The sequence below is a fragment of the Hippocampus guttulatus genome, chromosome 1 (genome assembly GCF_054856545.1).
Source record: "Hippocampus guttulatus isolate MCC_2025c chromosome 1, RoL_Hgut_1.0, whole genome shotgun sequence".
In the NCBI taxonomy this organism is placed as follows: domain Eukaryota; kingdom Metazoa; phylum Chordata; class Actinopteri; order Syngnathiformes; family Syngnathidae; genus Hippocampus; species Hippocampus guttulatus.
In genome coordinates, this window is record NC_141261.1 from 25,963,348 (window position 1) to 25,985,868 (window position 22,521).

A 22,521-nucleotide genomic window follows, 5' to 3' on the forward strand; every position below is an offset into this window, starting at 1 on the left:
GGAGGCGGGGGACATTGAGCCCGAGTGGACCATGTTCCGTGCCTCTATTGTTGAGGCGGCCAATCTGAGTTGTGGCCGTAAGGTGGTTGGTGCCTGTCGTGGCGGCAACCCCCGTACTCGCTGGTGGACACCAGCAGTAAGGCATGCCGTCAAGCTGAAGAAGGAGTCCTATCGAGCCTTTATGGCCTGTGGGACCCCAGAGGCAGCTGACGGGTATCGACTGGCCAAGCGGAACGCAGCTTCGGTGGTCGCCGAGGCAAAAACCCGAGCGTGGGAAGAGTTCGGTGAGGCCATGGAAGCCGACTTCCGGACGGCTTCGAGGAAATTCTGGTCCACCATCCGACGTCTCAGGAGGGGGAAGCAGTGCACCACTAACACTGTGTACAGTGGGGATGGGGCGCTGCTGACTTCGACTCGGGACGTTGTGAACCGGTGGGCAGAGTACTTCGAAGACCTCCTCAACTCCACCAACACGCCTTCCTTGGAGGAAGCAGAGCCTGGGGACTCTGAGGTGGGCTCTCCCATCTCTGTGGTTGAAGTCACCGATGTGGTTAAAAAGCTCCTCGGTGGCAGGGCCCCAGGGGTGGGTGAGATCCGCCCGGAGTTCCTCAAGGCTCTGGATGTTGTGGGGCTGTCCTGGTTGACACGCCTCTGCAACATCGCGTGGTCAACAGGGAGAGTGCCTCTGGATTGGCTGACCGGGGTGGTAGTCCCTCTTTTTAAAAAGGGGGACCGGAGGGTGTGTTCCAGCTACAGAGGGATCACACTCCTCAGCCTCCCTGGTAAGGTCTATTCAGGGGTGCTGGAGAGGAGGGTCCGTCAGGAAGTCGAGCCTCAGATTGAGGAGGAGCAGTGTGGTTTTCGTCCCGGCCGTGGAACAGTGGACCAGCTCTACACCCTTAGCAGGGTCCTCGAGGGTATGTGGGAATTCGCCCAACCAGTCTACATATGTTTTGTGGACTTGGAGAAGGCGTTTGACCGTGTCCCTCGGTGAGTTCTGTGGGGGGTGCTTCGTGGGTATGGGGTACCGAACCCCCTGGTACGGGCTGTTCGGTCACTATACCACCGATGCCAGAGTTTGGTTCGCATTGCCGGCAGTAAGTCGGAATCGTTTCCAGTGGGGGTAGGACTCCGCCAAGGCTGCCCTTTGTCGCCGATTCTGTTCATAACCTTTATGGACAGAATTTCTAGGCGCAGCCGAAGTGTTGAGGGGGTCCGTTTTGGGGGCCTCAGTATTGCATCCCTGCTTTTTGCAGATGATGTGGTGCTGTTGGCTCCTTCAAACAGGGCTCTCCAACTCTCACTGGAGCGTTTCGCAGCCGAGTGTGAAGCGGTTGGGATGAAGATCAGCACCTCCAAATCTGAAACCATGGTCCTCAGTCGGAAAAGGGTGGAGTGCCCCCTCCGGGTCGGGGAGGAGATCTTGCCCCAAGTGGAGGAGTTCAAGTATCTTGGGGTCTTGTTCACGAGTGGGGGCAGGAGGGAGCGGGAGATTGACAGGCGGATCGGTGCAGCGTCTGCTGTGATGCGGACGTTGTATCGGTCTGTCGTGGTGAAGAAGGAGCTGAGCCAAAGGGCGAAGCTCTCAATTTACCGGTCGATCTACGTTCCAACCCTCATCTATGGTCACGAGCTATGGGTCGTGACCGAAAGAACGAGATCAAGCGGCCGAAATGAGTTTTCTCCGCAGGGTGTCCGGGCTCTCCCTTAGAGATAAGGTGAGAAGCTCGGTCATCCGGGAGGGGCTCAGAGTCGAGCCGCTTCTCCTCCACATCGAGAGGAGCCAGATGAGGTGGCTTGGGCATCTGATTCGGATGCCTCCTGAGCGCCTCCCTGGTGAGGTGTTCCGGGCATGTCCCACCGGGAGGAGACCCCAAGGAAGACCCAGGACACGCTGGAGAGACTATGTCACCCAGCTGGCCTGGGAACGTCTCGGGATCCCCCGGGGAGAGCTGGAAGAAGTAGCTAGGGAGAGGGAAGTCCGGGCTTCCCTGCTAAAGCTGTTGCCCCCGCGACCCGGCCCCGGATAAGCGGTAGATGATGGATAGATGGATGGATGATGTTGCTAGGGTGAATGGGAAAGCAGTCGTTTGTGAGGAAGGAGTAGAGGAAGGGTCTTGAGGTGTCCCCAGCATTCACAATGTTATTGTTTTCCATCTTGACACTCTGGGCTTTGTTGCTGAGGAAGCCCAGTATCCAGGTGCACAGTTCAGACAGTTATGCCCAGGTTGCCCAACTTTAAAACCAGTTGATGGGTTGTATAAAATGCAGATCTGAAATCCGCATGCGCATCCTCATGATCCAAGTGTTTGTGGACTGTGTGGAGTGCTGGGTTAATTGCGGTCTTTGTTGATCTGTTGGTCCTGCAATATATGCAAAGTGATGGGGATCGAGGTCATTCGCAAGTGAGACACGATGTGTTTCTGGAGACAATTGGTGATTCCAAACATGGCAAATCCCGGTCCAGAAATGAAACATTTTGCCACAGTTGGACTTTAACCACTTCTACTCTGGGAGCTGCTTGACCTACTGGCTGAGTAGAAACATTTGTGGCTAAAGCCAAACTGTGGCAGGGTCTGGACTTTCTGGGCCCAGATTTGCCACCTTTGTGTGATTATGGGTGCTATGGCAAATGGGCAATAGCCATTGAGGCAGCTCGCCTGTGCTCATCCTGGGTCTGGAGACAATTGTGGCTGATTTAAGGCCAGTGGTGAGTACAGATTGCAGCAGTGAGAGGTAAAAGAGCCTGGGGAAAATTTCTGCGAGCTGGTTTGTGCATGCCTTAAGCACAATAGTATCTGCCATTATTCTCCAAGTGCTTGTCCTGGCTTTTGTCTACTGAAGGATTAACATTTTTCTCTCGACATCCATTACACAAACACAAACACTGGACCGGTCTGTCGCTCCAAGGGTAGGTTCAAAACTACTAAAGAGGAGAAACCAATAGACTAAAACATTATGAAATAACTGAACTTTATTTCTAGACCACTCTACATGCCACCACAGCTGCATACAAAGTGTTGTACATAAAGTAAAAATCAGACATATAAAACCAAAGACCGGTAAAACCATAAATGAATAACATCAAAACAGTAAACACAATAAAGTATTGAAACTCCTGATAGTCAAAAGCTAAAGGATAAAAGTGTGTCTTGATATGAGTTTTAAAGATGGATAGAGAGGGCTTTTGCATAACGTTTAGCGGGAGGGACCAGCAAGGGAAAACAGCTCCATCTCCGTTGTCCTCCTGACATCGACACCTGCTGAACTGAGGCACCAGGCATTTACAGAGAGGCAGAGGAGCTCTGAGAGATGAAGTGGGATGAGACCATTTCAAGATTTAAAGACCAATACAAGAATATTAAAATGAACTCTAAAATGTACATGGAGCTGGTGAAGTGAGGCCAGAATTAGAGTAATGTTCTCCCACTTAGGAGCACCAGTTAAGAGGCGAGCAGCAGCATTCTGGACCAACTGGAGAAGCATGAGGGAGGATTGGCTGATTCCAAAACAAAGGTGGTTACAGTCATCTAGCTGAGATGTAACAAAGACATAGATTCTAAATGCTGTTGTGAAAGGAGAATAAGTAAGTAAGGGGGCATAAGTACCGTAGCCGTTGTAGCAGTCGTTGATAGTCATAAGTGCACCAAACCTGATGAATCAACGTCAACCAAGTGACATAGAGGAGAGTGGTTTGAAATGATTCAGCATTAAATGAAGTATTTATTTGAAAAGCTGATCAAAATGTGTCATCTAGTAAATTGAGTCAAAGGTTTGCCATCAGTGTATTGGAAGTACTGTGAATTATCATCATTGACAAATTAAAGGCAAACACAGTGGCTGGGCTCCAGAGGTACAACAAAGGCAATGCTAATATTATTCATCAAGAAGCTGAAGTGGTAATCACACCAAACGTTTTGTTTGTGGCTCCACTTTTCTCCCAGGCAAAAAAACCTTGAAAGTTCGCGGCCACTACAAAAAGCGGTACCCCCTCTGCAAGAGTACAGTGTTTGGTGAGAGAAACAAAAGCGCGATGTAAATAGCCTCACCAGTGAAGAAGCTCCTCGTCGCTTTCCTCTGCATGATTACCATTTCAAACGGTCCTTGTTTTGCATCGCAGGAATGCCTGCATTCTTGTCTGGTGGCCCGTCCAATCCGCCGTCGAAAACACACGCTTTGTCTGTGTGTGTGCGTGCGTGCGTGCGTGTGTGCCGAGCATGCAACGTTTTAGAGAGTACATCTTCTCAATCAAAAGGGATCTGACCTCTTGACCGGAACGCACAGTGAGTCCATTCCATTTTTCACTCGTATAAACACAATACATTTCCTGGTATTTTTGCTTTTTTTAATGAGCAGAGAGATTTGCAGGCCACTGGCTGCACCTCCTGAACATACAAAGAGTTTCATTTGTTCAGCAGGGACCACATGCCGATCTCACACCCTTGACTGAATGCATGTATGCTCAGCATATGCCCTACTGAGGGAATTCACAAAACATTCACAAGAGCCATTTCTCTATTTCGATTGTACACACAATAGGACTAAATGCAACTGAACACAAAAAAAGGTTTAAATCTTTGTGGCACCATCAGTCCTCAGGATCCAGAGTTACTTGAGTTGAGCGGCTTTGCTCTGATTGGACGAAGCATCTTCCTTGCTACCGCGCCACCTAAAAACCAAAATATAACAATAACCTTGAGAGAATTCCAGTTGAACTTCTATATTACAAGACCTTAACCCATTCATTGTAATGGATGTTTATATTGCTCAAATGAAATCCAGATGTCATTAAAACTATGGGCCCTATTTTTGTCAGGGAATCAAATGTTCACTCCCACAAAGGACAAACAGCCATTTCTAACTGCGCCCGTCTACAAAAATACCAAAAGAAAGAAAACTCCACCTATGTGCACAGTTAGCCTGTACTTTGTGCTAGACTTGTACTGGCCACGAATCTAGGGCCCTAAAACTGGAGTGTAAGGGGTTGAGGATGGCATCTATAGTTAGGCGTAGCATTAGCAAACAAAGCACTTGGAAAACGTGATCATTGCCAAAAATCAATTCCAGAAAAGAGTAGCAAGACTATGGACATTCATCAGTCCAAGGAGATCAATTGCGAGCTGGGTGACATTCTTGTTCAGAAGAAATGGAAGAACATCCCCCTTTGTGTTCGAAGCAGTCAACACCTTTTCCAGCGTGGGGTCTGACCACAGGATTATAAGCAGATAAGATCAAGCTGATCCTCCATAAAAGAAAGGGAAAGGAGGAACAAGACTCCCCCACTGACTGCTTTGGTAAGTTTAACAAGGAAATCAAGAAAGCTGCTGAGAAACGAATCCCGGTAATAAAGACATCATGCAGGGTACCTGTTGAAGCTACCAAAATGAAACCATGCATAGCAGTAGAGTCAAGCACAAGAAAACTAATAAGAAACCGGAACATGTGTTCAATGTTGCGATGGAGGAAGACCTCACGAAAAAGATCTTATAAGAAGGTAGAGGTAGCACATGGTCACCGAAGACATGAAGAGAGCCATTGAAGACACTCACAGCAAGAAGGGCATCAGAAAAAGCTCAACTGAAACTGTGTTCACCACTTTTTCTGGAATTTTTCAAATAAAAGCACACCTTGATGAAGACCAGGTTTATTGAGCAAGGGTTGCACCACAGCGTGTCTAAATTGTCGGGGGAACTACACCAGCAGACAGACTGCAGTTGATAATAGCCAAAACCGATTTACCAATACTCAGGAGGAAAAGAGTCATAAGGGGAACCGGATGGCCTCGTTTCCTGTAGAAAGGCTTGTCTGCAAAAGCGATCCTCAGACCTGTCTAAAATTGATCTCAGTGATTTCAATAGAAAGGAGAAACAACATTCTAAAACGCCGTCCTCTAAAATATGACATTCAACTGTTTTTATTTACTCTATTGTAAATCCTGTGCATAATCATTTGGAGCACATTGTCAACGATTAACGCGACTATCATATATAGGGTTAGGGTTAAGGATAGGGGTGACGGTCGATCAATGGATAGATGGATAGAAAATCTTTATTATTCTTCGAAGTTCTGTGCCCCTGATTGTAACAGTAACTAAGGGGTGAACCAATTCATAGAAGCAATATGATTTGCTTTTTTTTTCCCATCCTACTTTTGGATAGTGTGTAGAGGGGCAAGACAAGTGAGTCTCTTTTGATCAAGGCTAGAACGCTGCATGCGCTTGCTTGCCCCTGTGTCACAGACAATCCACAGAAGCTCAACAAAAAGGCAATTTATGAGAAAGCGCATTTGTAAATGGGGCGCCGTTTCCATTGCTCGTCACATTTAATTACACAGCTTTTAATGCACAGTATTAGTTTCCAGCTTTTTCCCTGCGTCTGTTCTCTTGGCCCCATCTTTCACCAGATTATAGAAATAGGTTTTGCGCGTCCGATAGAGCGAGCCGATGCGGCCACTGGGAGTTGTGGGCACGCTTTGCTCTCTGATCCTTCCCTTTCAAGAGGAGAGCTTATGGTGTAATAAGTATTGCAGACGACTTTAGCGTGCAAGTAATGCAATGAAGGAAAGGGGATTTCTTATTGCGCTGTGCTCCAGCATGTGGAAGCAAACGGATTTGGTGCGAGGGGAGGATAGTGCCTTTTCCTCACCTTGGTGGTCTTCACTTTGTTCCCAGAGATGCATGACCAGCCAGTCAGGTCAGGAAGTACTCGGCACTCCTCCCCGTCCACGCATGGCTTCATCTGACACCACCACTTCTGACGCACGATGGAGGCTGCAGGAAATATGACAAAACAGAAAGACCGTTTTTTTTCTTTCATAAATGAGAGCAGTGACTATGAATGCAATGTAGGCGAGTTAGTGCAGCAATGGCAAAAAAAAAAAACAAACGTTCCCATCATGTGATCGTGTGTTTGCTGCACACTAACCAAATACATTATCTTCATCGAGCTACTTTAGGCAACGCAGTGGAGTTGCTATGGGAACAATACTGTGAGCAAAGGTAGCTTATGCAAACAAAATAAAGAAATAAAACCTTCAGGGCACGAATGATTCTGCCCTATGAAACAAAAACGTGTGACTGGACTATTCTGTTGATGTAGTTGTAGTAGTTGTTGTGGCGTGGGGGGTGGTAGAAGAAGCAGACGGTCGAACAGTGATGATTGCGAGACAATTCTTCTTTGCTTCGGTGCATCAGACAGCTTGCCATTGTCCTAGCTGACCCTGGTCAGCTAAGAGTTCTTGCTCAATTTCTTTTTTTTCTACACAGACAAACATTTGCATTTTGTGAGTACGCTGGTGTTTAATTTGTCCCCAAACCATCTTTCCCCATTGAAATGAATAGAAATACCATTAGTCCTTTCCACCCTCACCCCCAAACTGTCTGTCTACGTGTTTTGATGCACCATTAGTGTTAAAATATGTATTGCTTAAACGCTTATGTCATGATTCGGTTTAGGGACCAACAGGTGGCACTGGAGGGCTCCCCCGGCAGCTGCACACCTGTTGGTCATAGGTAATTAGGGCTTTAAAAGGACTCCCAGCCTGAACACTCAGGGTCGGGTCATTGTTTGCTCTTGCTACTGTCAGGTTTGTTTGTTTGCTGTTCCTTTGCTGCTGTCATTTTTGTTTCTGTCATGGTTCTGTTCCTGTTAGTTTTTTTGCCACAGTCATGGTTTTGTTTTGCTACTTTGGATTAGTTTTGATTGTTAGCACTTTGTTTGTTTTGGATTTAGTTTTCTTTGTTTTAAATACAATTCGTCAAGTTTACCCTGCTCCTGCCTGCTTTTTGGGGTTCACCACCACCTTGCAACGTGACAGCTTAACACCATGACACAGACGCTATGCATTAGCCCATCTGTGGTGTTTCCCATGTTGTGTGAGCATTAAGCTCGCGGAATTTAAGGCAAAGTCACATGATTGTTTTGAACACAAAACATGTCATTCTTTTTGGCTTTAGATTTTGTTTGACAGTTTGTAAACTTCAGCTGCGAGTGGCATGACACACATTGGTGCCTCTTTTTGGATTTTTTTTGCGAGCTGACAAATTACTGTGCAAGAAGACTTCATAGTTGATTCATCAGTGGAATGAAAAATAGTTTCACAGCACAAGTCGGGAGTGCAGTTAATTATACTGCTGCTGTCGCATAATTACAACACATTAAATCTCGTCAGATAGTAGACTTTCCATTATAAATATTTAACAAACAGTAGATTATGATGACTTGATATGGTTTTAAGTGGAGCATGTTTGACAGAAGTCATGCAAAAAGCAATTCACCCTTTCATGCACCCTGTAACCTGATAACATGATAAGCTGTCCACTGTTGTCACCGCTGTCCCTGAAAGGGTTAAGGAAAGCGCCCGCTGCTGCTCTCCACATACGATGTATTGCCTTTCGAGTGCCCATCGGTGCAATGCTTTTCCAGATGCATTGTGGGAATCATTGTGGGTACTAGCTGATAACTTATACAGCATAACATTTTCAAATGGCCAATTCTGTATGGCGGGAACTACAGTATATAGTGCATCGGGAGTGATTGCCAACACAAGCATTAACTTGTGGCTCACTTTGTGAATTGCTGAACACAAGCAACACCTAGCTCAAAGGGGAAAGGCCCACTACTGGAATCATGGACTGACAGAGTGTGCAGTGCACCGGGAAGACGGCCAAAAATCCTATCAAAAGTCCGTTGAAAATGCCGCTGTGTAAACATCGTTCAGACCGAAAGGTTTCTTGGTATTTGTAGAAGCAAGCACCAGTGTGGACTTAATGTATATTACAATCTTGTCATGTTGGAACAAAACCAATTTCTTCTTTGTCAATTTGTTGTTTTGACAAACTTTTTGGGGGGTTTTAATTATCTGCAATTGGCTGGCAACCAATTCAGGGTGTCCCCCGCCTGCTGCCCAAAGACAGCTGGAATAACCTCCAGCATGCCCGCGATCCTTGTGAGGATAAGCGGATTGGAAAATACATGGATGGATGGTTTGAATTATTATTCTTTGTATAGTTACTTGTTGCTTCAGAGACAGTGAGCGAGCGAGGGAGCCACTATTCTCTGTATGCCCTGAATCTACAGAACATGAATTGTTTAAAGGAAAAAACAACAACAACATTAAGCTTGAATGATTCAAAGGGCAGCACAATGACCTTCAACGCAAGAGGGCAGTGCCCTTGTTGTCCCCGCGACATGTCCTTGGAAACAGGAACACTTGACCGTCTGAGAGCGTTCTTCAATCTTGTTCTTGTTGCAGCAACGATGTGCGGCAACCACTTCGCAAGTCCCTGTCCTCTCCTTCGACGACCCTTCCAAGAGTAGAATTTGGAGAGTGCAGAGTTGAAGCACATAAATATTGCGTGTGAGTCGAAGGAGAAGCGGCATACTAGTTTGCTGCGAACGTGCATCACAGGAGCTGCGGGGAAAAAGATCCAATTTCACTTCATTTGACCTCCAATTTTTATTGACGAATTCTACAAATATGGCTTTGTTCATCCGTCAGTGCCGGTGACATACAGTGACAGGCAGAACAATCAAATGCTCTCCTATTGGATGGCAGAATGTACAATAAAGTTGTGTATTAATTCGCCTGTTGCCATTCATTCAACATCCTTCACACTGACTGCGTGAATCTGTGAGCAAATTGAGATCATCATGATTCAGTTGTTCTTAGGGTTTGTGCCACTTTTGTTTGGTGGCGTGCCATTAAATGCTTCTCGTGTAAATTATTTTGTGTCTGGCTTAATAAATAAAGGTCGGGGCACTGATTTATGCGGCTGATGCAAAGAAGTAAACAACACTTTTTCAAAGCTACAGCGCCATCACGTGGATGAATGGCATCAGCGGCCATTCACAGTGCAGGCAACTTTAAAGATGCATTGACGAGATCGCATTTGTCTTATTTTAATGTGCAAAGTGCATATGAATAGAAACCATGCACGAATGAACGCATCATCTAACAGGAGAATCATAAAACTGACACGGATTTTGATTAGGAATGCGCAGATGACTGACGCGTGGACAAATGCCGAAGTGACTTGAAATTGTGCAGTCGAGCAGAGAGTTAAAACTGAAAACCTTGCGTGCATATTTCAGACTCAAGTCCGATGAGTCTGCACGGCTGCAAGCACATACGGCAACGTTGTCCATCAAATCTGAAACCCAGGTTGAGCGTTGAAAACAATCATTAATTATAAGGATAAAGAAGGAGTCGCAATATCTAAGTGCAATGGGCGGATATAGTCAAGTAGTGCCGCGTAGTGGTGCCAGGCTGATCGGATGCCTTGGGAATCGGCGATTCAGACTAAAGGGGCACCCAGACAGGTGACCAGCTCCCTTAATGAGCCCCCGGGGCCGCTCTCCAGCACGTACCCGTCTCGCCTCGCGAGCTTTGGTTGCCAGCAGACCCTCGCCGGCTGCACAAGCTCACCACGCAAAACAGGAGAAGAGCCCAACGGAGTGGCCTCGCCCCAACAATTCCCAGGGTCATCTTGCCTGCACACACAAAGGGGGACTTGAGGCACACAATGGACCATCATAACTAAGTTGATCATGCTTGCTTATGAAGACGTGCTCATGCAGTGATGATTCTCCCATCAGGAGGCGGTTAAAATGCCAAGAAAAGCCCGGTGAGAGTGGCTCTTTTCACTTTATTGTGAGTCATTTGCTGTTGGGGCTATAAACATCAGCGTGCTCAGAAAACAAGTCGGACAAGACTCGGCAAGCAAGTCCAACTCTAAATGAGTCACGCTTAAATGGGGACGTCAAACCACAGCAGTTAGTGCATTTATATGAGGGGAAGGTTAACCCCCCCCCCCCCCACCCAACACCTCATCCCGAACCTTCACTATTTCTAGCTGATCCGTTAAGCCCGTCATTGACTATTTTCTGTGTTGTCACAGGTGTCAAACTCTGGTCCTCGAGGGTCACCATCTTGCATGCATGCATCCCTTCCACGAGGACCTTAGTTGGACGTCTGTGGTACAGGTGCTTCAAATGTTGACAGCAGCACCGATGCATTAACCGGCAGTGAATGAACATCAACTCTATTCAATGTCATCTACATAGTGCCCAATTAAAACACTCAGCTTTTTAGTTCTGCTTTGGAAGCGGAACATAATGAACTGTAACAATTCCACACAACATAAAGTCTAAGTCCATGACATGTCCGTATACATTTATGACAATGAAGTTTGGCCCTTTACTTACTTTTCCCACTGCTCCTGAGTAACAAAAGAAGTTTCTTCTCGAGACTTTTTCACTGTATAAATTAAAATCAACACCTGGCGTATCCCGTTAGAGCATCTGGTTGCATCAACAACAGCAACAATTTAAGATGAGAAATAAATGAATGCCAAAAAAAAGCAAGAACAACAACAAAACACATGAGCTCGTTTCCTCGGGGATGAAGCTGGCCCAGCAAACCCTGCCAGCCTCTGCATGCTGCAAAATGCGAACTTAATCAAGACATGAGCCATCTGTCTCCCGTTCAATTCGCGCCCACTTTCATTAGCGCCTAAGAAGCTTAACATGCATCATGAGGGTGACATGATGGTGTCATATGGGTGAACACCGAGAATGGGAGGAGGAGGTCCAAGGAATTGTAATGAGCCCAAAAGTAACAAACGTGTCCATTTTGTCCACTTCCATGAAAGAAAAAAAAAACTACACAACACATGACACATTTACACTACATGCGTGCACCTTATTTCGATGGACCTTTTTCAATGTGTTCGGATGGTGTCTATTAAGCAGTGATTGCGGACATACAGTATACTGTTTTGTTACGTCACTTGCGAAGCGAGTCTTTCATCGCTGGAAGTTGTACCACTCCAAATCACACCGAACCTGCAGTTTTATAATGCGTTTTAGTCACTTTGAAAATTGATTTTGACAGATTGTAACCGGGTTATTAAAGCCAAGCTCCACTTACCTTTTCAGAAGTTTATATCACGCAGCTATGAGAATGCTTCGCAATAAGCCTTTCTTCATATTTTCTTTGAACAGATCCAGCCAGTGAAATGCGGTACCAAAAATAATGCCTCGGAAGCGTCTCGGAGCAACTTTTCGAGACGCAGTGATGAGCTGTGAACTCGATCGGAAGCACTGACCTACATTTACAACCACCATTCTAATATTTGTTCTATGAAAATGTCTGCTTTTATTCCCAATTGACTAATTGATTCATTTCGTGGCATTTCAATTGGCTGTGTTGCTTCTAAAACATATTACATTTGCTTGTCCAATCAGAATGCCGAGTACTGCAATTTCTTTTTTTCCGGCACCCACTGAATCCGTCGCCCTCTTCGTCGTCTGCGTTGGTTTCAGGATGCCATCAGATGTCACTGTTGTTTCTGAAAAGGGAGAAGAATTGTTGGCAGAAACCAAAGCAAGCCCAGAAGATTTTTAAGGATCAAGTCAAGTCACTTCAGCTTTATTGTCAAATATGCTCTATATACAACATACAGCACAGATTAAATTTATTTCCTCTCAACCACAGTGCAAGCATGCAGTGCATTAAAAACACGCACAGCTAAAAATAAGGGCAGCGAACCTGAACATTATAAAATAAAAGACAAATATATATATACAGTATATATATATATATATATATATATATATATATATATATTTATTTATTTATTTATCTATATATACATTATATAAGTATATACAGTATAGATAGATAGATAGATAGATAGATAGATAGATAGATAGATAGATAGATAGATAGATAGATAGATAGATAGATAGATAGATAGATAGATAGATAGATAGATAGATAGATAGATAGATAGATAGATAGATAGATAGACAGATAGATCTATATATATACAGATTTGCGAAGGAAACTGAAAGGTACTGGAAAGGCATATGGGAGAAGGAGGTTGCACATAACAGCAGTGCACAATGGCTGGTGACCCTGAGAGAGGAGCACAGCAGCCTCCCTGAACAGAACCCAGTTACCATAACAGTGGCAGACATACAGGAAAGAGTCTCAGATATGAAGAACTGGACAGCACCAGGCCCGGACATGGTCCACACCTACTGGCTAAAGAAACTCACAGCACTCCATGAGCGCCTAGCAGCACAAATGAACCAGCTGCTGAGGAATGGGACTCACCCAGGATGGCTAACCGAAGGGCGAACGATCCTGATCATGAAGGATCCCTCAAAGGGTGCAGTCCCATCCAACTATCGGCCAATAACCTGTCTCTCCACAACATGGAAGCTCATGTCAGGCATCATTGCGGCTAAGATAAGTGGACACATGGATCAATACATGAGCGAAGCACAGAAGGGCATTGGGAGAGATACCAGAGGAGCCAAACATCAGCTCCTGGTTGACAGAACAGTCGCACAAGACTGCAGGTCCCGACGTACCAACCTGTGCACAGCCTGGATTGATTACAAGAAAGCCTATGACTCGATGCCACATACATGGATCACTGAATGCTTGGAGTTATATAAGGTGAACAGGACCCTAAGAGCCTTCGTTGCGAACTCGATGAGGATGTGGAAAACCACACTTGAAGCCAATGGCAAGCCACTTACCCAAGTGTCCATCAAATGTGGCATATACCAAGGTGATGCACTCTCCCCACTGCTGTTCTGCATAGGACTGAACCCCCTAAGCCAAGTAATCGCCAAGACAGGCTATGGATACCGCCTCAGAAATGGAGCTACAATCAGTCACCTCCTCTACATGGATGACATAAAGCTGTATGCTAAGAGCGAAAGGGACATAGACTCCCTGATCCACACAACCAGGATCTACAGCAGCGACATCGGGATGTCATTCGGGCTTGAGAAATGTAGTCGGATGGTGACTAAGAGAGGAAAGGTAGTCCGCACTGAAGGGGTCTCACTCCCTGAAGGAACAATAGCAGACATTGAGGACAGCTCCAAGTACCTCGGTATACCACAAGCCAATGGCAACCTCGAACTGGCAACAAGGAAAGCGGCTACGGCCAAATACCTCCAGCGAGTGAGGCAAGTCCTAAGAAGCCAGCTCAATGGCAAGAATAAGACCCGGGCAATAAACAGCTATGCCCTGCCAGTTATCAGATACCCTGCAGGAATAATAAGGTGGCCAAAGGAAGAGATTCTGACCACGGACGTTAAGACCCGAAAGCTCCTAACCATGTACGGAGGGTTCCATCCCAAATTCAGCACCCTGAGACTGTACGCAAGCCGAAAGGAAGGAGGCCGGGGACTAGTGAGTGTGAGAGCCACTGTCCAGGATGAAACATCCAAGCTCCATGAATACATCAAGGAGAAGGCTCCAACGGATGACGTACTCAGAGAATGTCTCAGACAATGGGGAACAGAAGATGAGGCGCTGGAAGAGGGACCATCATGGGAGGATGTACCACCGGACCATAACTGAAGTGGCCGATCTCAAGAAGTCCTATCAGTGGCTAGAGAGGGCTGGCCTGCAGGACAGCACAGAGGCACTCATCCTGGCTGCTCAAGAGCAGGCCCTGAGCACCAGAGCCATTGAGGCCCAGATATACCACACCAGACAAGACCCAAGGTGTAGGTTGTGCAAAGAGGCACCTGAGACGATCCAACACATAACTGCAGGGTGTAAGATGCTGGCAGGGAAAGCCTACATGGAACGCCATAACCAGGTGGCTGGCATAGTCTACCGAAACATCTGTGCGGAGTATGGACTGGAAACCCCAAGGTCAAAATGGGAAACACCTCCGAAGGTGGTGGAGAATGACAGAGCGAAGATCCTGTGGGACTTCCAGATCCAGACTGACAAAATGGTAATGGCGAACCAACCAGATATCGTGATCATAGATAAAGGGCAGAGGAAAGCCGTTGTAGTGGATGTAGCGGTCCCAAGTGATGGAAACATCAGAAAGAAGGAACACGAGAAACTCGAGAAATACCAAGGGCTCAGAGAGGAGCTGGAGAGAGCCTGGAAGGTAAAGGTGACAGTCGTGCCTGTGGTGGTCGGAGCACTTGGGGCAGTGACCCCCAAACTAGATGAGTGGTTGCAACAGATCCCGGGAACAACATCGGACATCTCAGTCCAGAAATGTGCAGTGCTGGGAACAGCAAGGATACTGCGCAGAACCCTCAAGCTTCCTGGCCTCTGGTAGAGGACCCGAGCTGAATGAGGGACGGACACCACCCGAGGGGGGGTGAGATGAGGAATTTTTTTTTTATACAGTATATAAACAAATAAAAACAATAAATAGCAATCAACAGTCAACAGCCTGTTTAAGTGAAATGCTGTAAGCGCATGTCAGATGCTGAGGGGAGGGTCACAGTCTGTGGCAGGAAACGGGGGGGTGCGGGCAGAACCGGGAGGGAGTTGAGTCTCCTGACCGCCTGGTGGAATAAACTGTTCTTGAGCCTGCTGGTTCTAGCACAGAGACTCTGCAGTCTCCTCCCTGACGGCAGCAGGTCGAAGAGGCGATGCAGCTGGTCAAGATGCTCTCAATAGTGCCTCTATAGAATGTCTGCATGATGGGGGTCGGGGCTCTTGCTCTCCTCGGTTCTCAGTTTGCGAAGGAAGTACAGGCGCTGGTGGGCTTTTTTGGCCAGTGATATTGTATTGTGGCTCCAGGACAGGTCTTCAGAGATGTGTACACCCAGGAACTTGGTGCCACTCACCCTCTCCACTGCGGCACCGTTGATGGTCAGCAGAGCATGCTGGGTGTGCGTTCTCCTGAAGTCCACAACAATCTCCTTTGTCTTCTCCACATCCGGGTGGAGATTGTTGTCTTTGCACCACAAGGCCAGCCTGCTCACCTCACTCCTGTAGATTGTCTCATCGTTGTTGTTGATGAGACCTACCACAGTTGTGTCGTCCGCAAACTTAATAAAGAGGTTGGAGCTGGATGAGGGAGTGCAGTCGTGGGTTAGCAGAGTGAAGAGGAGGGGGCTCAGCACACATCTTTGGGGGGCTCCCGTGTTCATCATAATAGTGCTGGAGGTGTTGCTGCCGACCCGAAGTGCCTGTGGTCCCCTGTCAGGAAGTCCAGCAGCCAATTACACAGGGAGGTGTTGAGGCCCAGGTGGTCCAGTTTGTGGTATAAGGAATCTTCTTCTTCTTCTGTTTGTCACTACGTTACATTCTACCTGAAGAAATGACAAATACAGTAGTGTGAATGTTTGGCAGCAGTTTATTTTAAACAAAAAAAGTCCAAATAAAGTAAAAAAGTGAGACGGTGCTTGCTGAGGCGTGGAGCTTCGTGGTAGGCAGGGGTGGCCAAGCCACCCTGTGTGTGTGTGTGTGTGTGTGTGTGTGTGTGTGTGTGTGTGTGTGTGTGTGTGCGCGCGCGCGCACGCCCGTGCATATAAATTGTGAAGAATTAAGAGGTTTTGTGTTATTATGCTTTATAAATATAATTTGAATGAGCCATCGATTGCAAGATGCAAAATGGCACTGTGACAATTAACCACTTCGATTGGCTGTTAGCTAGCCAATCAGTGCATGAGATCAAACTATCAAACTATCAAATCAATTGATGAGATAGTAAACAAAAGCAAAGTCGTGGCAAAGAAAATGGCATTATCTAGTAAATCATCAAAATCGTCAAAACATTGCTTTTTACTTTGACTTGCTCCTGCTTAATTATGATTGTGATGCACATTGAAGAAAGCCTGACTGTGGATGCAATGATAAAGATATGACGCACAGTCCATGGCCTCCCAGCAGCCATTCATCCATTCATCCATTTACTCATCTGCGTATACTCACAGTGGTCGCGGGGCGTGCTGGAGCCTATGCCAGCTGTCTTGGGGCAGTAGGTAGGGTACACCCAGATGAACATTAACGCTCACATTCACACGAAGGGACAATTTAGAGTGTTCCATTAACCTACCATGCATGTTTTTAGAATGTGAGAGCAAACCAGAGTAGCCAGAGAAAACCCACGCGGGCACAGGGAGAACATGCAAACTCCAAACAGGAAGGGCGCAGCCAAAATCTGACCCTGTGCCTCTGCACTGTGAGGATGACGTGCTAACCAGGCGACCACCGTGCCTCCCCTCCCAGGAGCATGAATGAAAATTTCAGTATATGGGGAAGTGATATCAGTGCTCATTCTACAATTACCACAAAAACTACTCAAAAGTTTCTGACTCACGGAGGAAGTGAACTTGCTGACTCAAGCATTTCTTTGGGCACAATTTATCCATCCATCCATCCATTTTCTCATCTGCTTATCCTCAAAAGGGTCATGGGCGTGCTGGAGCCTATCCCAGCTGTCTTTGGGCAGTAGTCAGGGGACACCCTGAACTGGTGGCCAGCCAATTGCAGGGTGCACATGGACGAACGACCATTGGCTTCTCTCGAGAGCCTAATCCAGCCTTTTTTACGTTTCTCTCCTCCATCACACCTCACACCTCAAATGATCAGGATCATTGTCAGGCTTCTGCAAAGCTTGCTGATGATCTGATCATTTGAATCAGGTGTAAAACAGGCTGGATAGGGGCCCTCGACGCACCCTTGAATTAAGGTGATGTAAAACTAAATACAAAATGCATTCAGTGCCAGGGGCGGTTCTGGATCAATTTCACTGAGGGGGCCGGGCTGGGGCCAGGGGTTTTGATGGGGGGGCACATTCAACCCAGGGCTAAAAAGACAGATTCGAAATCTTATTTGACTTTTTATTTCTTCAGACTTGGGTGTCTTGAAAGGCGCTTATAAATAAAATGTATTATTATTATTATTATTATTAGGAGGGCTAAAATGTCTGCAAGCGTAACAATACGCCGTGTCCATCTGTTGAGAATATTCAAGCCAGGGGATGATATGGTACCAGCCTGCCGGGGACAAAAATTGCAAATACACTGAAGCTAGATGTTTTACATGCATATAATTATCCAAATTTTAAAAGGCAATGTCTTATATATTGATCCTGTTAAATAAAAATTAAAATAAAAAGGGAGACTAAAAAAGTTACACACACACACACACACGCGCGCGCACACACGCACACGCACACACAAACACGCGCATACACACACACGCACATTCACACACACACGCACGCACACACGCGCGCGCACACACACACACACACACACGCAAATAGCACTCGTGTCGTGGTAATTTCCTTATCTGCGGACTGCTTCTCATTTTCCCGCTCATTTTTAAATGGCGCAGCGCACTAAAGGGTCCGACTAGAATGTTAAATCACGCGCTTTGGTTCGACCTTTCGCGTCGGCGACTCGGCATGACTGCGTAATCTGCGCTCGGAGGGGGGCCACAGGAGGGGCCAGAATCGGTGCTACAGGGGCACTGGCCCCCGTTGGCCCCTCCCCAGAACCACCACTGAATCAGTGCACTCATCTGTCATGTCATGCTCTAAACATCATTGTGGAGTAGCAGAAATGACAAGCCTACGTGTATGTTCTTTGAACGTGACGACACATCAAAGTGTTTTTATCCCCACTGAAATGAATAACATCAAACTTCACACATACATCAGAAAAATCTGATGCGATGACATGTCTTACGCAAAGGGCCAGTGACGTCATAGCGATCTTTCAATTTTGGGCTGACAGGTTGTAACTTATGATTCACTTGGGACACAAAGATGAACTGATTACATTTTACTTGTGAAAGGTCATCTTGTGTATGTGGATGAATGTCAACAGCATAAACTGCAACCTGTGTAGTTACTACGGAAATACTGTATGAGCGTAAGTGTGTGGTGCTTATTTGATGGAGCCGGCGGGTTACAGGGTAGGCGGCTCGTTTGAACGTTTGTGGCCAACGTGGTCTGTCTGTGGTAGTTTCCACGAGATGGAGTGAGGGACCAATATTCACAAGTGTTGAAAGTTGATTTAAAAATAATATATTGTTCATTTGTGTACATACAGAGTGTCAATATGACTTCTTGACATTTTGATTTCCTCTAACTCGAGCATCCTATGCTACAATTGACAGTTTAATATAAATACATGATATGGATATTGAAGCATGTGCTTGAGGATTGCTGAAGTCAACAGAAATGGAGACAAAATAGCGCCTTGTACTTGTACTCCACAATCTACACCAATCCAATTTGCCAGCAGATCTAAAGGCCGTCTTTATCCGATTGGTCCAGGGAGAAAACAGTCCCAGTCCATGAGGATGTACTCACACAACTTGATGCAATCAAACTTCTTTGTTGAGCAGCAATATGGCTCATTCACATCGAGCCCATTGCTACTTCCCCTTTAAAACTTCCTCTTTGAAGGAAAACAACAACCAAAAAAACTCAATAAACCTTCCCGCATTGTTTGCTGAAATACTACTGAATTAGCATTACATCATCAGCACATGAGGTCATTCAAACCTGCTACTGTAGACACGCTGGGAAGGAATTAGGTGGGAAGTATGTGGGCCTCAGAATCGTCGAAATATTTTGGGAAAACACACCCTCCTTATGTCAGCATATTAATATGTCTGTCTGATTTTCCCCCCCCTTTACAGTAGCAATTAATCAGGAGCAGCATATTTGCATTCTTTTTATGACAATCGGCGTTCTCCTTCCTGAGCCGCTGTCTTATGGTGGTGGAGTGGTTTGTGTGTCCCACTGATTCTGGGAGCTAGCTGTCCTCGGCTTTGTGACCCTCACGGGGTCACCTGGGAGGAACAGATCCTTGTTGAGGGCCCCTATTACCTGTTAAATTAACAGTCTTAGTTTTCCCTCAACTGAACATGAGTCATCGGGGCCTCCAGGTGGGGCTCAATGGCATCTTTGGGCACAGTCCCAAAAATTAACTTGGTTCCCCCTTCCCATGGGCTCACTGCCTGTTGGAGGGGCCAAAAGGGTTGGGCGCATATAATGAGCTGGGCGGCATCCAAAGAAAGGGACATTAGAAGCTTTCTAAGTTGGCTGGTGAGATGTGCAATGTCTGAGCCTGACCTGCTGTTCGACACTGACAAGTTCTCACGATATAGGGTCGAGCCTGGGCTCTGGCACCAGTCCTCTTGAGAGGGGTTGGTCTCTCTTCCACTCAGGGGTTTCAGCCAGTGAAAGGCATTACTGTACAGAGCATTAGGGTTGTACAGTTGCCTCCGTTGCTAATGGAGGGATGGACAGGTTCTGCCTATTTTTTGGGGCTATGCACCAAACCACAGCTTGGAGTACTTTCCCTTATTTGAGTCCTGGAGACCTAATTACAATGCAATACAGACTGATTAATAATAATAATAATAATAATAACAATTATTATTATTATTATTATTATTATTATCATTATTATTACTACTTCTTCCTTTCATAACTTTGCTGCTGTGAATTGGGAATTTCTCCATTGTGAGACTAATAAAGGTTTTCTTATATTATTATTATTATTATTATTATTATTATTATTATTATTACTGCGACTGGCTGGCAACCAGTTCAGGATGTCCCCCGCCTACTGCCGTAAGACAGCTGGGATAGGCTCCAGCATGCCCCACTACCCTTGTGAGGATAAAGCGGATCATAAAATGCATAGATGGGTGGATGTCTCTCAGCTGGCCTGGCAACGATTTGGGATGCCCGCGTAAAAGCTGGACAAAGTAGCTTGGGAGAGAGAGGTCTGGGCTTCCCTACGGGCAGCTGGCCCCACAACCCGGCCCCCAGTAAGCAAAAGAAAATGGATAGATGGATGGATGGATGGATGGATGGATGGTTATTGTTCATTAAGTTAAGGAAGAAAAAAATTAATTGTACCACCTACACATTGTAAAGCCATATTTTTATTGTGCAAACTTTTGCAATGGAACATTACAGATCATACAAAACCAATAAATAGCCATAAATACAATAAATATATGATGAAGACATATAGTTAAAACACTTTCCTGACTTTCCATTGGAAATACAATCCACACTAATGATGAGGCTCAGTCCCAAATGACTGAAACTATTTTGATCAGTCCGATCAAGATACATTTGTTCATCTCTACATGCACTTGTGAGCCCGTTCCTGAGAGTGATGAGCAGGATGGCCAACTGCAAAGACTCGAGCTGTGAGAATGGAGAAGGAGAATAGTCGGTCCAGGATGTATTGGCACAGCAGGTCCTCTTTCCATGTGTCATTATAATGCTGTTGCACATCCTTCGAGGTGTCCTGCAAAGAGACCCTTGAATCCCTCATATGGTCTAAGTTGTCAAGTTAGAGAAGTAATTTTGGAGGCCACTCACCTCTTTCAGCTGGATGCATGTGCTCATGTTTTCATGCAGACCCTCCAATGCTGGCTGCACTTGAGAAATAGACTTGGAACAACTTTTGAGCTTTGCGACTTTGTATAGGGCTGATTTATAACTGCTCAGCACCTTGAAGATCTTTTCAACGCATGGCTGTGGAAGAAAAACAAAAACAAAAACATCACCTTTACTTTCAATGCAATGCCAAGCATCTTCTGCACTACCACACTGATGTTGTGATGTAGTGTGTGTATTGTTGCTTACAGTGTGGTTGCGGCTCAAGGTCTCAGGATCACACTTATCTTTGGCCTGCATCCAGTCAAGTGAGGAGTTTTTGAAATTCAAGACATATTTCGATCCATTCCGTGCCTGGAAAACATTATCCATGTATTGTCACTCCAGAGTTCACGAAGAACCCTGCCTGTGTGTGTATTTCATTCTCAATGGCGTGTGTAAAGAACACATGTATTTATTTAAGTACAATTTGCCATTCACAAAGACTTATACCAGTAATTGTATTCAATTTGGCATTTTAAATTATTGTTTTTTACAACACCACTTCAAGGTTACACCATGCTATTTCCAAAAATAGTCATTAAATGACAACATCTTCTTTACTGAAGTGATTGAAAATGCACTTCTATTTTATACTACTATTTACGAACCACGTACCTGCAATGACGCGCTTTTTGCGAGCTGAATTAGTTGCAAAGACTTGCTCCTCACCTCCGCCCATGAGGCATCGTTCTTCACACCCGCAGGAGCGCACCAAACGACAGAAGTGGCCAACAACAAGAGAAGAGACGCTGAAGTCTCTAAAACAAACGTCATGGTCGATGTATCAGTATTTTTTTTTTTAACGCAGATGTCTATCGAGCAATGCTCCTTGGAGTGTATTGAGTGATCAGCATTGCTGAGTCCATTTATATCAACGAGGATGAGTCAGTATTGGGAAATCCCTGCGCAATGGGCATCCCTCAGGTGATAGTAACTTCACACGCTGTCTTTATTTCTTAACTTTAAACCATGTTAAATGAAAATTATGTAAAATTTACAAAACAGAACTAAAAAGACAACAATTCACTGCATCGACAGAAAAACGGTTTATCCACTTTGCACTCTTTGTCATGATTTTATTTGTTTTAACAAAAAACGACAAAAAATACAATTTCAACCATTTCTTTCTCTTATTTTGTAAAAACGTTTTTGAAACATTCTTCGGCAGTTTATATATATATATATATATATATATATATCGTGTGTGCGTGTATATACAGTATATATATATATCCTGTGTGTGTGTGTGTGTGTGTGTGTATATATATATCCTGTGTGTGTGTGTGTGTGTATATATATATATATATATCCTGTGT

At 45.5% G+C, this 22,521-nt stretch overlaps 1 protein-coding gene across 2 annotated transcripts; it reads right to left on the reverse strand.

Annotated features, from left to right (window-relative positions):
• Window positions 1–2,954: 2,954 nt before the first annotated feature.
• On the reverse strand, window positions 2,955–12,036 carry LOC147211150 (chemokine-like protein TAFA-4). 2 transcript variants are annotated; one of them, XM_086104707.1, is made up of 5 exons: window positions 11,929–12,036; window positions 10,368–10,490; window positions 9,149–9,304; window positions 6,645–6,769; window positions 2,955–4,669 (listed from the first exon to the last, which is right to left on the reverse strand). In XM_086104707.1, exons 2-5 carry the CDS (start codon window positions 10,483–10,485, stop codon window positions 4,658–4,660), a joined length of 411 nt encoding a protein of 136 aa, XP_085960833.1. In that variant the 5' UTR covers window positions 10,486–10,490; window positions 11,929–12,036; the 3' UTR covers window positions 2,955–4,657. The 2 variants fall into 2 exon arrangements, with proteins under 2 accessions (XP_085960833.1, XP_085960657.1); XM_086104531.1 differs by lacking the exon at window positions 11,929–12,036 and adding an exon at window positions 11,205–11,439.
• Between the last annotated feature and the right edge of the window lie 10,485 nt (window positions 12,037–22,521).